The 15,013-nt window shown below is 32.8% G+C and overlaps 1 protein-coding gene across 2 annotated transcripts in view; it reads left to right on the top strand.

Moving 5' to 3' along the window:
* The window catches only part of DENND1B (DENN domain containing 1B), a 245,962-nt gene that overhangs the window by 93,177 nt on the left and 137,772 nt on the right, over positions 1-15,013 (top strand). For both annotated transcript variants that reach the window (XM_034666981.1, XM_034666980.1), the window contains exons 4-5: positions 2,134-2,183; positions 4,140-4,259. In XM_034666981.1, coding sequence (XP_034522872.1) covers positions 2,134-2,183; positions 4,140-4,259 — 170 coding nt within the window. The remainder of the gene's footprint in view (positions 1-2,133; positions 2,184-4,139; positions 4,260-15,013) is intronic.

The following is a 15,013-nucleotide window of genomic DNA, read 5'->3' as shown; positions in this document are numbered from 1 at the left end:
GCATGTATCTTATTCCTCCCTTCAACCTCTCTCTTTCTCTCTCTCTCTTTTCTTTTTTAACTTCAGTTTGAATAGCACCTGTAATTAAGGAAGAAAACCCGAGCCCTGGGAGCTAGGTAGGACTTTCAGCTATTGATCTGTGTAAACCCAGCTTATACTGTCAGGGGAGAAACAGTCAACTGCTGAGCTGCTTTGTCACTGACATAAGCTGAGAGAGGATTTTTTTGTCTATACTGTTTATACACTAGTCTATAGACCTGCTGGCTGGTTGAATTTTAAAGAGTGCGGAGGTTTAAAGACTTGTCCCCTGAGGGATGCTTCTGCCAGTTGGGAAGCGAGCTGAGGCTGTTTTGCAGAAGTGTGTGCATGTGTGTTGCTTGTGGAAGATGGGAGGGGGAGGGTGTGAAAGATTGAGCAACTAACTGGGAAATATTCTACCTAATTTGAGTCTTAAAATCGATGTGAAATATATTACTAATTTGGGTTTACTTAGAAGTAGACAATGAGTTTTGAATATATATCTATTGTTACAAAAATTTTATGAACTGCTTTGCAGGGGAGGGATATAGAAATAGTGTTCATATGTGTAGTAAATATGGTAAATGGCTTCACTTTTTGTAGCACAAGATAAGGATTAGTGATGGACAAATGAACTGTTCTTATTTGTAATGAGCTGTTTTCAGTTTCAGTAATTTAAGTTATTTCAAGTTTAGTGGCTCTTTTAATTACATTTAACAGAATTTTTTCGATAGTAAAACAGCTTTTTCTAAATATGGGGTCTGGGCTCATATTTTTAAAGGTATGTATGTGTTCATAAGCAAATCAGGGTACCTTGCCCTAACGATAGAAGGATTGCTTTTTTACACGCTGCTTTTCTTTCCGCTTCAATGTCTTAAGGCTCTTGAAGCTTTCTTAGGTATTGGCATTAGAATTCTATAAAGTTTTATTATTAATTAATACCTTATTGCAGTCTACATTTTTAAAAAGCGTGATAAATTCTACTTTAAAACACTCAATACTAGGTTTCTGTAGAAGTATTAAATATGCAGTATTATTTCTCGGATGTAAATTTTAGTGGTAAAGAGGTAGTGTTTTTTGGCGGGGGTGACTACTAGATGAAGATATTTGCTCTTTTTTTCTTTTTAATAGGAAACATTCTCATAAATCTCTGCCTTGTCTTGTAATATCACCTGACTTTGAACTTGTATGATGTTATCTTCAATTCTAAAGCTTAACTTTAGAATCAGAGTTAATTTTAAGTTGTTTTTCATATATAACAAAATAAATCTTTTTCTGTTTTTTGCCAGGTGTCTGACAATTATTCATATTTTGTTATGATTTTAACATGTATGACTTCTAAAAACTTTTAAAATTATTTTATAATGACTATGTTAAAATCACTGCAGGTTATTTTCTATGCTTAATTAAAACACTGATTTTCATACTAGGCAATTCATAAATGAAAGTGCACAGAATAGAAGCTATGCTGTTTTAAATTTAAAGGCTTATTTTCAGATACTTTTTTTTAAAATAATTGTTATTTGAGATAAACTTAGTGTTACTGTTGTTGAATTTACCGAGTTGAAACATGTAAATGTGTTTCTTTAGCTATAGTCTTTTTTTTTAACCGTTTTACTATGGGACATGTAGAGTTGTTATACTTCTCAGTAATTCATGCTGCTGCCAACTTCATTCCCTTTTCTCTGCCTGCATTTTAATTGAAACAACATTTATATTTTTGAGCCAGGATCTGTCAGAAGTCCCTGTGGCTAGTCTGTGGTACAAGTAGCAGCAGACGTAGCTTACCCATATGGTGCGGTGCTTCTTGTAAAATCCATATGGCCTTGTGGAAGGGAATCCCAGCGGGGAAGTGAAGGGTGTTAATACCCTTCAGGCCAGGCCTTTCCCTCCTGGGGCTTCCGTGGCATTGTCAGTGCAATCTGCCAAAGCACCAACTTAATTCCTTTTTAATAATCAATTATTTTAGTCTAGGAACCTGTGCAATTTTTCTTAAAAAACAAAACAAAACAAAACTTTATTTCCCCCTAGGAAAGGTCTCAAGAAAAAGTCTTAACTGCATCTTTTAAATATTCTAAACCTTTTTTTTTTTTTTTGTTTAATTTGCATTTGCAGGAAGTACTACAGAGCGTGCCCAAGTTCTGTTTCCCCTTTGACATTGAAAGGTACAGTATAAGCCGTCATTCACAGTAACTTCAGCTCATCTTAGGGAGCACTTTAAAATTGTTTCATGTGTTTTTTAATAAAATGAAATGTACGTTCTCTTCACTGCTCCTAACAACAACAAAAAAAGGACTAGAGGTTCAAAATTAAATAGTATTCGAAAGGAAGAAGCCTTTTAACATTATTACGTCTTTTGTTTTCTCCACTGTGGCCAGTTAGGAGAAGTCTTAAGGTTCCATTTCTTCCTTTTGTTCTTCAGGTACATATTGTAAGCACCTGCAGAAAAAAAATACTACTGTGTCCTTAATCAGAGCCTTTGAATTGTGTCTTTTAAAATTAGATGTATATATCCTGGTTTCTATCTCACTTCACCCTAATTGAAAAGACCATCTGTGTGATATTGTAAAACTCATGGCTAGTTGTCTCCCAAGAATAGCTGTATAGAAATAGTGCAATATTATGGAAGGCTGCAGGGAAATCCTCCCAGCAGTTTTGAAAATCTCATTATGTTTGTATTTTACTAAACAAATACTGAATGAATAGAGTATTACCTGTGTGTAGTTGGAATTTCACAGAATATATAGGCCTTTGAGCATAAAAACAGATCATTTATTGTTTTTCACGTGATTTTCACACCCTATTATCAGTTTTTTTAGGAGTATGGTATGAGGGGTTTTAAGAGAAAATTTGTTTTCAGAAAATATGTTGTTAAAGATTAGTAAAAATCTGAAATTTTACAATGTTAAAGATAATGCCTTCTGAATGAGGCTAATTGATACTAATAAGTATTGATGATGAATGATACCCTTTGTTTTACCTCCTTCCTGGAGAATCAGTTGTACTTGTTAAAGTTGCAATTTACAAATTACTAGCGAAGATAAAATACAGGAAGAAAAGCTTTTGAAAGTATATTGTGAACACTGGGCACTAGAGGGCACATCAGGCACTAGAGGTTGTTTTTGAAGTTTGTAAAAATTTTGCAGAACTGTCCACTTAGATGTGTATTTGTGAAATGTTCAGCGTTTGAAATGCAGTATTTCCTGACAATTGAAAACAATTTGTAGTATTGACACACTGGTAGTAAACACTTACTTCTTTTTACATAATTGTGTGGCTATTTCAGAACCAAAATTTAGGTGTCATGGATATTTTATCCTGGGACCAGGAATCAGATGTTCAGTTATGGTTGTCTCATGGCAAGATGATAGCCAATAACAAGACACGTATTTATATATTTTAAATGGTGACGAAGATTCAGTGTAATGGTTATATTGCTCCTTACACTGCAGTGTGACGCATACAATGATAGCATGATACTTAGGTCAACAATTAGCTAAAATTTTTTGTAGTAAGCTTTTCTGTAGAAATTGTGTTCTTTGTGATTGGACGTTTGTTCTCAGTATATAGGTAGCTCTAGACGAGAATTCTAAAAAATGCCAGTAGTAATTTTTATGGTACTTTGCTGGGTGAGAAGGTCAACAGAACAAACAAACAGAGGTGGTGGTGACTGCCATTGGATGCTGAAGCAGCCTGATTTGCTGTCTAAGCAGTCTCCATACGACAAGAGAGGCTGTAGTTGAGCAGAATCCAACATCATGTCTTACTTCTCACTTCCACAGTCTCAGTAATGGTATTTTCAGATGTATGAAATATTTTAGAAGTACGTTTAGGCTTGTGTAAACGTACAGTGAAACACCTTAGGATTTCCTACTAAGGGGAGTTAGTATATGCTCAGTTGCTCGACCTATAAGGGTTACAACTTAATGTGATGTTTGGCTCATGATTAATTTACGCATTTCACACTCATTTTAGTTTTAGAACCTAGTTCTAGATTCGAGAACCAATTGATTGAGAAGGAGAAACCAATGACGCATGTAAATATATTCTTGCTTTGTTTTTCTTAAAGAAAATTCTCACACAAAAACACATTAAAGTTTTATAATATTGCTGTATTTTAGAGTATCTCAAAATCAAGTCGGACAGCATTTTACGTTTGTACTGACAGACATTGAAAGCAAACAGAGATTCGGATTCTGCAGACTCACATCAGGAGGCAGAATTTGCTTGTGCATCCTTAGGTAAGTATCTGTAGTAAAAAAAAAAAATTGGATGCATTAATACATTAATTGTGCCTTTCTTCTGCACTTTGTTATGCTTAGGATGTTTAAAAATATGCATATAATATTTTTTCTTGTTTTCTCTAGATACAAGTAAATTGAAAAATAACTTCATTTTCTATAGAGAGCATCAATTAGATTTAAAGATTGAGCAGTAACAGTGAGTTTTTTCTTGAAAGAATTGGCTCTTTTAAGATTAGTTTTTGTGGGTTTATTTTTGAAAAATTAAATATTAAGATATGAGTTTAAATAGTTTATATTTCACCTATTAAACAGAATGCAAAAAGATCAATTAAATTAATACATGCTCCTTTCTATCACTGACCAGAACCTGGATCTTTGAAAGTGAATTACTGCTTTAAGGCAAAGGTTGTAAACTGGTGATTCTGGGCAAAAATGTTTAAAGAGATAGGCTTTTTTGGCCATATGGTGTTTAAAAAATTTTTGAAGATGTCTCTAACTTTATAAATTTTAGTGAAATTTTTGTAAAGTTCAAGTTTTTAATTTCTTTTGGTAAATGGGAATATTTGCTAATTCTCGTCTTGCACTTCCCAGTAGCAATGGTATGCTGGAACTAAGCAGTGGGTGTTTAGTTGTGTCATGACATTACTACTTTGCCACAAGTCCTACCTTTCCCACTTCAGTCGCTTATATCATTTGCCTTGACTCAATAGGTAGTTAAGAATGTGTCTCTTTTTTGTAGACCTAGGATTTGAGATGCTGGTTGTTTATAAGGAAGGATTCTAAAAGTTAGCTTTCCTTTATTATATCTTGATGAATCAGAAATCCAGATGTATTCCATAAAAATAGGATTCTGTACTGTGATTGTAATATGGATATTGGTCAAGCTAGATTCTGTAGAAATGCTTGTAGGAAAGGAAATAACATTTAATAATTAAGATGTTATAAAGAACACTTTGGTATAAAATTGATATTCATTTGCTGTTAAGCTATGTTCATACCATTCTTTGAGGTTTAGGTTATATATTTACCCAGAACATTTGTTAAGAGTTGGAGAATTTTCTGCAATCTTTACTTAAAAGTAAATGCTTAACTGCTTTATAAGCATAAGTAATAGAATGTGGATGTTCCTCCCTTCTTTCTTTAGGTAACAACTCTTTCATTTAGATAATAATTGTATTTAAAACTTATGTTTTATCTGGAAGAGTATCAAACTATAGGTTGATTCTTATAATTTGAAGCCAGTTGATTGTGCAGTGAGAGTGGGGGTGACACGTGGAAAATGGGTAAGGATGGCTCCTTTTATCATTGTGTTTAATGCTGAAGGTTCAAAAGCTGCAGTTTAAAGGGGAGTAGACTTATCTGCTCTGCCCAAGGCAGGTTTGTCCTAATAGAAAGACCAAAGCTGTAGGTGCTTTGTAATTTTTCTCTATGAATTTTTACATCTTTTCATTAAAAAGGTCAAGTTTACAGAAAAGTTTCAAGAATACTACAGTAAACTCTTCTGTATACATCACCTAGATTCATAATTGTTGACATGCTTCTCTCTCTCTCCTTTCTCTCCCTACAAGTGCACACACACATACATGCAAATTATTTGTCTTTCTTTTTCTCTTATTGTTGTTTTTGCTGATCCAATTGAGAATAAGTTAGAGACATCAGTTTTCTGTAATATTTGAACCTGCATTTTATAACTTTACCCCACTGCCTCCAAAATGATTTCCTAATAGCCATAATTAAAGAAGATGAACCTTTGTCTTTGTTTTGAACTTTTAAAATATTTTGAATACACTGAACCTATTAATAATTAGCAGATAGGCGCCTGGGTGGCTCAGTCAGTTAAGTGTCCAACTCTTGGTTTTGGCTAAGGTTGTGATCTCACAGGTTGTGAGATGGAGCCCTGCGTTGGGTTCTGCACCCAGTGGGGAGTCTGCTTGAGACTTTCTCCCATTCCCTCCTCCTCTGCCCCTGCCATGCATACTCTCTCTCTCTCTCTCAAGTAAGTAAGTAAATAAGTAAATAAATAAATAAAATCTTAAAATAATTAACAAATAGTTACTAAATGTTCAGAATATCCCTATACATGTGCTTATAGAATAAACATTCTTAGAAACTTCTGTTTAAATTTAGGAAAGCCTATATTATTTAAAAATATTTACACAAAGAGTGAACTGTAGCTATTTGTTAAATTCCTGAAAGACTGGTATAGTGTTCATATCTCCAAACCAGGGGTCATTAATTTGTAGGAAACAGATTCTAAAACAGTTACAGTAATCAAGTTATTGTTATCAGACTTATGTATGTGGAAGAACAGCAGAATGTCATAGTACTCTTGAATTAGGAACAGTTTTACCTGCAGAAAATTACATACATTTATGTAATAAAAAAGTAAAATCATACATGCCAATAGGGAAAACCTTTCACAATATGCATTATTGGTTATTTTATCTTTTTTAAAAAAAGATTCCTTTTGTATTTGTTTATTTTTGTCATGTGACAGTGCTTTCTGATAGAAATAGGTAATAAAGCTTCTATGAAAAAAACAGAGGAGAGTCTTAAATTGAGAAAATTCTATTCTCCAGCTTATTTTTTACTAGGAAATTTTTAAAAGATTGCCATCTCATGATTTTAATGGTATAACCTAATATTTGTCCTGAAAGGCAATGTATTGCATTGAGAATAGCCAATTTAGAAAATAGCCAGTAAAATTAGAGAACTATTTAGTTTTAATAGTGAAAGAGAATTAAAATGTAATGGAATTCAATAACTTATTCAGAAAGCTGTTATAGATAAGAAAATACCTATTTTAAGCTGTAATTAATGCACATCTGTGAAAATAATTTTAACAAATCTCTTAAGTGCTGTCGTAAGGGAAATAATGGTGTTTTGGGTCCAGGTTTGTCTATGAATTAGACCAGGTCTCCCCCACTTTAGATTTAACTTTATAATTGTTGAAAGAAAGGATAAAACTTTAAATGTACTGAAAGAAAATATTGTTGGTTTTAAAAAATTACTGTAGGGGAGCCTGGATGGCTCAGCAGTTGAGTATCCCGCTCTTGGTTTCGGGTCCGGTCATAATCTCAGGGTTGTGAGATTGAGCCCTGCATGAGACTCCACCCAGGCATGGAGGCTGCTTGGGATTCTCTCTCTCTCTCTCCCTCTCTCTCTCTCTGTCCTTCCCCCTCCCAAAAAAATAAAATAAAAATAAAGATTACGGTAGTCATAAGTGCCTTTATATACCTACCATTGAATCTTGAGGCCAAAAAGATTGGCATCTTTGCCTGTATGATGATGAAAAATTTTGTTTGATGACAAATATAATAAGGAAATTAGAAATACCAATAATAACCTGGTAGGAATATATTTACAACCCACTGTAACAGAGAGTTAATAGCTATGGTACATAATAAGTAGCTACAAGTTAATGACACAGAACCCAATAGAAGAATAAGGAAGATATCTGAGTAATATATTCACAGAGGAAATTTAAATAGCATATATACCTATGAATGATGCTCAGCCTTAGTAAAGGTGAAAGAAATGAACATGTTAAGATTGAAAGAAATGAAATTAAAAAAAAAAAAGCCTATGGGGAAACCGACATGTCATGTACTGTGTGGGAGACTATAAAATGACATAACCTTTTAGAAGAGAAATTTAATAATATCAATCAGTTTTATAAAATCTCATGCTCCTTGACTCAATTATTTATAGTTCTAGAATTTTAAACATCAGGATTATTCCCAGTAGTGATCAGTAAAGTGTAAATAGTTATTCATTATAGTATGGTTTATAATAGCAAAATAATGGGATGTAAATGTCCTTCAATAGGAATTTTGGGTACATTCCCCAGTCTCCCCTAGCATTTCCTCCTCCCCCTGCCAGAGAATGGTCTCTGTTTTTTTCACTGTTGGATTATATTCCCAGTGCCTATAAAGTGCCTGGCACATAATGAATTCTTAGTAGATATTTATTGAGTAAATATATTAATGAATGAATGGCAAACAGAATGGAATATTATTTATTGGGGAAAACTATATTCTAATGCAGACTCTAACTCAGAGAAATGTTTATGAAAAATTGTGAAATGATGAGAAGTGTTAAAATAATACTTATGGCATGTTCTTATATTGTAAAGAACAATTTATATATGTTTGTAAATGTATCCATTTTAAAAAGTAGCTAACAGTAAGAAAGATTTATATATTAATGTATGAGTGTATATACTTATAAAAAAGACTAGAAGCATAGGTCTCCAATTTTTTTTACTTTAAACACTTCAAAATTTATCCATTTTTTGCAATGAATGAGTCATTTTAATCAGTTTTTCCCTGTTCTAAAATTCTCAGATGTTAGAACTATAAATAGCATATTAAAACTCTTTGGGAATTTAACTAGATCATCTTTTGTCAGGTAAAATATGTGGTCTGTTTGCAGGATAGATTATTTTACTAGTGTGTTTTGTTACAGGCACTTCAAAGGTGGTCAGTTGATCATTGTGGTATAGCAGAATTAAGAATGGAAAGGGTCGTTTCATTCTGTACCCTTGAAATTTGGATTCAGTGTGTGAAAGAGTGACCTTTGGAAGAGAAAAAATTATTGCTTGTGAAATGACTTTCCTGCTACCGTCTTGGAGCCTGAGATTAGTGTTTTTTTGTAATTTCAACACAAAATGTTTAACGTATTGGAAATGCTTTTTGAGATAGTAGGAGAAATGCTACTACATCTACAATTTATTTCCTATTATTTGTTTTTCTTCAACACTGCTCACTTACTTTCATCGCATCCTTAAGATGTAGTAGAAGAAATTTTTTTAGTGTCCATATAAAACCAAGACATAAAATTTAACTAGTAATTTTCTGAGGTGAGTAGGGAAGGAAAGTAGAATTATCTACTGAACTATTCAGAATTGGTTAGGACAATCAGGTCTCTTCATTTGAAGGCTACAGGTGTGTGTGTGTGTGTGTGTGTGTGTGTGTGTGTGTGTGTTAATTACGGACTCTGCTGCTTTTGGGGGGTTATATGAGAGAATCACCTACGCTGGTATTCTGAGTATTAACTGGTGGCTGTCCATAGCTTTGGAGTAATGTTTGCATCAGTTTTGTGAGGGCGTCCTGGTCTTCTTAGATTCAGCCTTAATTCTAAGGCTTCTTGAGGTTAGCCTTTATTAGGGCTAAAATTTTAGAAAAATGACTAAATACTTGCATAAGCAAGACACAGAAATATATGCCTGTAACCATGTTTTTCTGATAACAAAATTAATATGTTTTACTCAGGAAAATCTAGATGATTTAGAGAAGTTTTAAAAAGAAAATAAAGGACTTGTATTTATAACACATAACATTTACTTAAATTTTGATATTTTACTCTTGCCATTTCTATAAGACTTGTGGAGATGCATTTACAAATCTTTCTATTGGATAGGAAACTAAATACTTAATTGTAGTCTTTAGTCACAATTTCTGAATGAATGAATGCGTGTAAAGCAGTTATAAATTGGAAAAACTGCCATGGCTTTCATAGTATCCCCTGTAAGTGCTGCGAGTTTTTGCACATGCTCAATCTGGCAGTTGGTCATTTCACTTTTCTCTTTCCTTGGAAGTTGAGATTCAGCTCAAAAATGATTTCCTTTGTGACTATGATTTTTAAAATTAGTTACTTATATCTATACCTGGAATATATTATGACTTTTGAATATGAAAAATCTTAATACCTTGTTCATCAAGTTGTCTCTTGTGCAAAATTAGTGCATTTTTATTGAAACACAATATTCTTAGATATTCTATTGTGAGATAAAACCAGATTGATTATTTAGGGACCATTCTCATTAAATGATTTAGGTTTCTTAGATAGAAATCAATATTTCTCTTGTTGTCTTTATAATATCCTGCTAAAGACTTTACTTTTTTCTCTTGTGATTGAATGTATCTTAACAACAACAAAAAAAATCTTTTCATTTATATTACCTTCTAATGTTTGTATTTTAATGATCTAAGTTTAAAATGAAAAATATAAATGTCTCTTGAGTTTTGTTGATATTGAACAGTTTATTTCAGGTCCTTAAAGATAGTCATAATGAAAATGAGATACATTTAGGAATGGTTAAAAATTTTAATACAAGGTAAAATCAGGTACAAAGGTTGATGTTTAATTTTGCATTTTCAGCCATGGTTGTATGCTTTAGCTCTTTCCATGACATGTCTATCCTAGCTTAACAAGATTTCAAAAATATTCTGAGATATTATTAATTTAAATCTTGCCATTGTTTGTATTTGTAATTGCTTTCACAGGCCAACAAAAATGCAAGAAATAACTTTTTTCCCTAATTTGATTAACATAATTTTAGAACTATAAAATTGTTGCCAAGGGTTCAAAATGAAATACCCTAATAAGGAAGACAGATTGATGTTTAGGGCCTTTGTAGTCCCCTCCTGCTCCTTCCCCCCTTTAACTCATACCAAACTTGAAGCTTTCACACTCTTCCTTTGGGCAAATCCCTTAGAAGCAGAATGTTTCAATTTTACACATTTTGTGTCAATTTTCCAGACAGAAAAACAGCCCCTAGACATTAGACGTTTTTCTACGGAAAGGCAGTTTCCTTAGTTTTATTTGATTACTATAAGTTAAGGTTCCTGCTGATCACTTAGACTGTTAGTGGTTACCTGACTATTTGACAAAAAACATTTCCTTTCCTTTATTTAACCTTTGACTTTTGAATGTAAAAGTTTTATCAGCTCTATAGTGGAAGCACAAGTGTGGGGGAAGTCTTCTTACTGCCACAAAATGGATTCATGACTTTATATGTACTCTGTGTTTTGCCTTATGTCTTTACAAAAAATTAAGGAAATAGTCTTATAATTAGACTTTAAAGAGTCTCTTGCCTTTTTAAAAAACGGTTGGTCTTAATGTTTTACATCATATATATTTGCAAGACTGTAAGAGTCATAGTTCTTCTTTGTTAAAGAAATAACATTTTCAGTTTTATAAGATCCAAGTAAAATAAATTAAGTCATTATAGTATGTTGAGTACATTTTTTTTTACCTTTCTAGGATTTTTGTGGTTGGTTGTAAGAAAACAAATTTTGATTGTCTTTGGGTCTATAAAATTTAGTGAAAAAATATTTTAACTTATTGATAATTAATCAGTTTAAGGGCTTATGTATTAGTTAGAAATAGCTTTGAACATATATTGTTAGAAAATTTTCTAAAAACCCACAGAAATAAAAACATGAGAATAACATTTCTTACCCAGCGAGGTAAGCTTATGTAATTTATAATGTTTTATAAATCTGTAACATTTAAAATATATATGTTAATTTTGCTACACATTTTGTCTTTAAAGTTTACAATGGAATCTTGTTAAAATATTTGAATTATTGACAACTTTGTGTACTCCAAACCATTTTCTTTGTCATATAAAAGAATGAGCAGGACTTCCTGTTGAGTAGTTGCTCCATATCAAGGATTGTGAATTCAGTTACTTACAGGGACCAGGAAGGGATTCAAATGAAATATATAGATTAAGTGTCTGACAATTAGAAGTTGGGATTAGTGTGGTGATCCAAATAGGACATGCCATATCCAAAGACAGAAGCCATTACTCAACTCTAGGTACTTGTTATAGAGTGAAAAATGTGTGACCAGTATTGCCAGTTCTTTTGATTTTTAAGAGGAGCAAGAAATCCAGATTTTTAAGTGAATTATCTCAGATTTAGAAGTTGGCAGTTTATTCAATTAACAAGGGGGTGTTGACCAAACAAAATATGCCCATGGGCTAGAGACAGTCTGCAAGTAGCCAGTTTGCACCCTCTACTCTAGATGCTGTTGTTTTTTAGCAACAGAAATGTCTCAGCTTCCCTGACATTTCTAGGAGCATGACTAGATTACAGAATAGCTCCACATTGATATTTGATGTTTTTATTAAAAAATGTGAATGATATGTAGTCTTAAGAAGGAGCTGTTATCACCAAGAATCAGTACATGTTCACCAAGTGCATGTTGTGTGTAACTAAACTCAGTTCTTTATGGTGACTCTGGTGTATCAGGCAGTGCTGTGGAAATTTGAGTTTGTTCCACTTTCTCTCAGGAACAAATTATATATAGAGAAAAATATTGGCTAGACAATAGATAATGAAGTTATGAGTCCTCTTAGTGGTTAAAGTACCATACTTAGATTGTTGGTAAATAGACATGTTATTTTGGGAGGGATCTTGTACCATATTGCAGACCATGTCCTTTTTAAAATTTTTATCCACAGTGATGAACATAGAAGTAGTACTAAAATCTACAATTGGAAGGAATTACTAATACATTAGGTGAAAGAATTAAACAGATCTTTATCTGCTGAAAAATTTGCCAATATGAACAAGATATAATTTAAAAGGCATAAATATAATGCTCTGAACATTAGTTAGATAAACAAATTTTGGAAGATAGAATTTGCTTCAGTGGATAGAAATTATAAGTAGACTGATTTAAGATTAAACCAGAATACATTTTGTCATAGTTTATTTAGCAGCCTGAAAATGTCGGTCATTGCATGTTTATTCAAAGACTATTCTAGATATTATAGAACTGCATGCCTGCATTGGGTGATAGGCTATCAACAGTGGACCCCTGGGCAAATATTGCTCAATCAAATTGATCAGAGTTCTAATCCCAGGCTTGCCATTTGGTAGCTTTGTGACCCTGGATACGTTTTTTTACTTTAGTTTAGTTAATTATACATTATGGCATTATTTTAATAATTAAATGAGATAACACATACAAAGTACCTAGTATGTTTTAATACATATATTTAGTGCTCAAGAAGCTTTATTCCCTGTTCTTCCAATTATTTTAACATATAGAATCTCGTTCTTAGATTCTGCTGTGTACTCCCTAGGTGGACATAGAACTGACCAGTGAGTCATATTGCCCAAATAGAAATAACAGAGCATCGCGGAGCCTTAGAGATGAATGTGAGAAATATGCCAAGTGTAAACTTTGTTGCCATAGTTTTTTAAAAAATAATGTTAGTCTGATTTATAGATGAAATCATATTAGAGGTAGTTATAAAACATCACAGTGTCTAACAGTGCTATAAACATAATAGAGTTGAGTGTTGAATTTGATGATTAAGAGAATGAATGTGAGAACAAAATCTAGCATATCTTGTATCTAGAGCAAGCATAGCTTGGTACCAGCATGAAATTCAGCCAGAGTTGGTATTCTTGGAGATTATAAAAAATAGTGGTAATTATACAGATCACAAAATACCTCACACAAATAAGAACTATTAAATTTTGAGAAGTAACCTAAATATTAATGAACTATTTCAATTTGTTTTATTTTCAAAAACAGTTATCTATATAAGTTAGCTTTTATGAAAAATTGTTTCAGTTAATCTTCACAATTTGGAAGAAAATTGAAAGGGGAAGATAACTAATGAAAACTTAATAACGTAAGGATGAGAAAACCAGAACACTGGAATATATGTGCTGTTTGTGGGAATGTAAACTGGTGCAGCACTGTGGAAAACAGTATGAAGATTCCTCAAAAAGTTAAAAATAGAACTACTCTATGATCCAGCAGCCACACTACTGGGTATTTATCCAAAGAATACAAGAACACTAATTCAAAGGGATACACACACCTCTGTGTTTATAGCGGCATTATTTACAATAGCTAGGGTAGGGAAGCAGCCCATGTCCGTCGATAGACAAATGGATAAAGACGTGGTATGTTTGTGTGTGTGTGTGTGTGTGTGTGTAATGGAATATTATTCAGCTATAAAAAATATGAACTGTTGCCATTTGCAACGACATTAATGGAGCTAGAGAGTATATAATGCTAAGTGAAATAAGCCAAAGACAAATATCATATGATTTCACTCATATGTGAAATGTAAGAAACAAAACAAACAGTAAAGGGAAAAAATAAGGGGGGGCGGAGAGAAAGACAAAGCAAGAAGCAGGCTCTTAAGTACAGAGAACAATCTGATGTTACCGGAGGGGAGAGTGGTTGGGGGTTGGATTAGATTGGTGATGGGGATTAAGGAGTGCGTTTGTTGTGATGAGCACTGGGTGATGTATGGAACATTTGACTCACTGTACTGTACACCGGAAGCTAGCATAACACTGTATGTTAACTAACTGGAATTAAAATAAAAGCCTTAAAAAAGAAAAACATGCAAGGCAAGAAGAGTGTTAAGGTATTTTATGTAGAAAAAGACCATCTCACTTTGTAATAACTTACGAGATAATTATGAGATGTTTGTTATAATTTTTATTTTTATAGTGGTCCAAGGAAGAAGAATCAAGATTAAAAAGGCTCCACATTATTTTAGTAAGGCGGAAATGACAATATAAGGATTAACAGGTAGACACGCAACCATCTAAAATCAATAAATTTCCCTTATTTAGAAATTCTTGAGAGCAAGACAGAAACAGACCAGCATGCCCCTTGAATAGATTAAGTCTCATCTTATGTGAACATACAGATTTGAACTACATGACATACTGAAATTTTCCTGAAATGACACTTTCTTCAGTCCATTAAAAGTTGAAATATGAATATCAAAAGCTTGCAAATGAAAGAAATGGCACTCTGTCCAAGGAACTGTAGTGTGTCTTAGTAGGACATTCTCCATGAAAATTATTTCATGGAGTTATAATGAGTGTAGAAAATAAGATGTGGTAATTTGCATGGTATTGAGTTGAAAATTAAAAAATAGTAATCTTTTTTTTTTTTTTTGTGAGCGGTATAGTAGAATG

The sequence above is a fragment of the Ailuropoda melanoleuca genome, chromosome 8, assembly GCF_002007445.2.
Source record: "Ailuropoda melanoleuca isolate Jingjing chromosome 8, ASM200744v2, whole genome shotgun sequence".
Lineage (NCBI taxonomy): Eukaryota > Metazoa > Chordata > Mammalia > Carnivora > Ursidae > Ailuropoda > Ailuropoda melanoleuca.
Note: the sequence above shows the minus strand (reverse complement) of the source record. Positions and strands in the feature narration are given on the sequence as shown.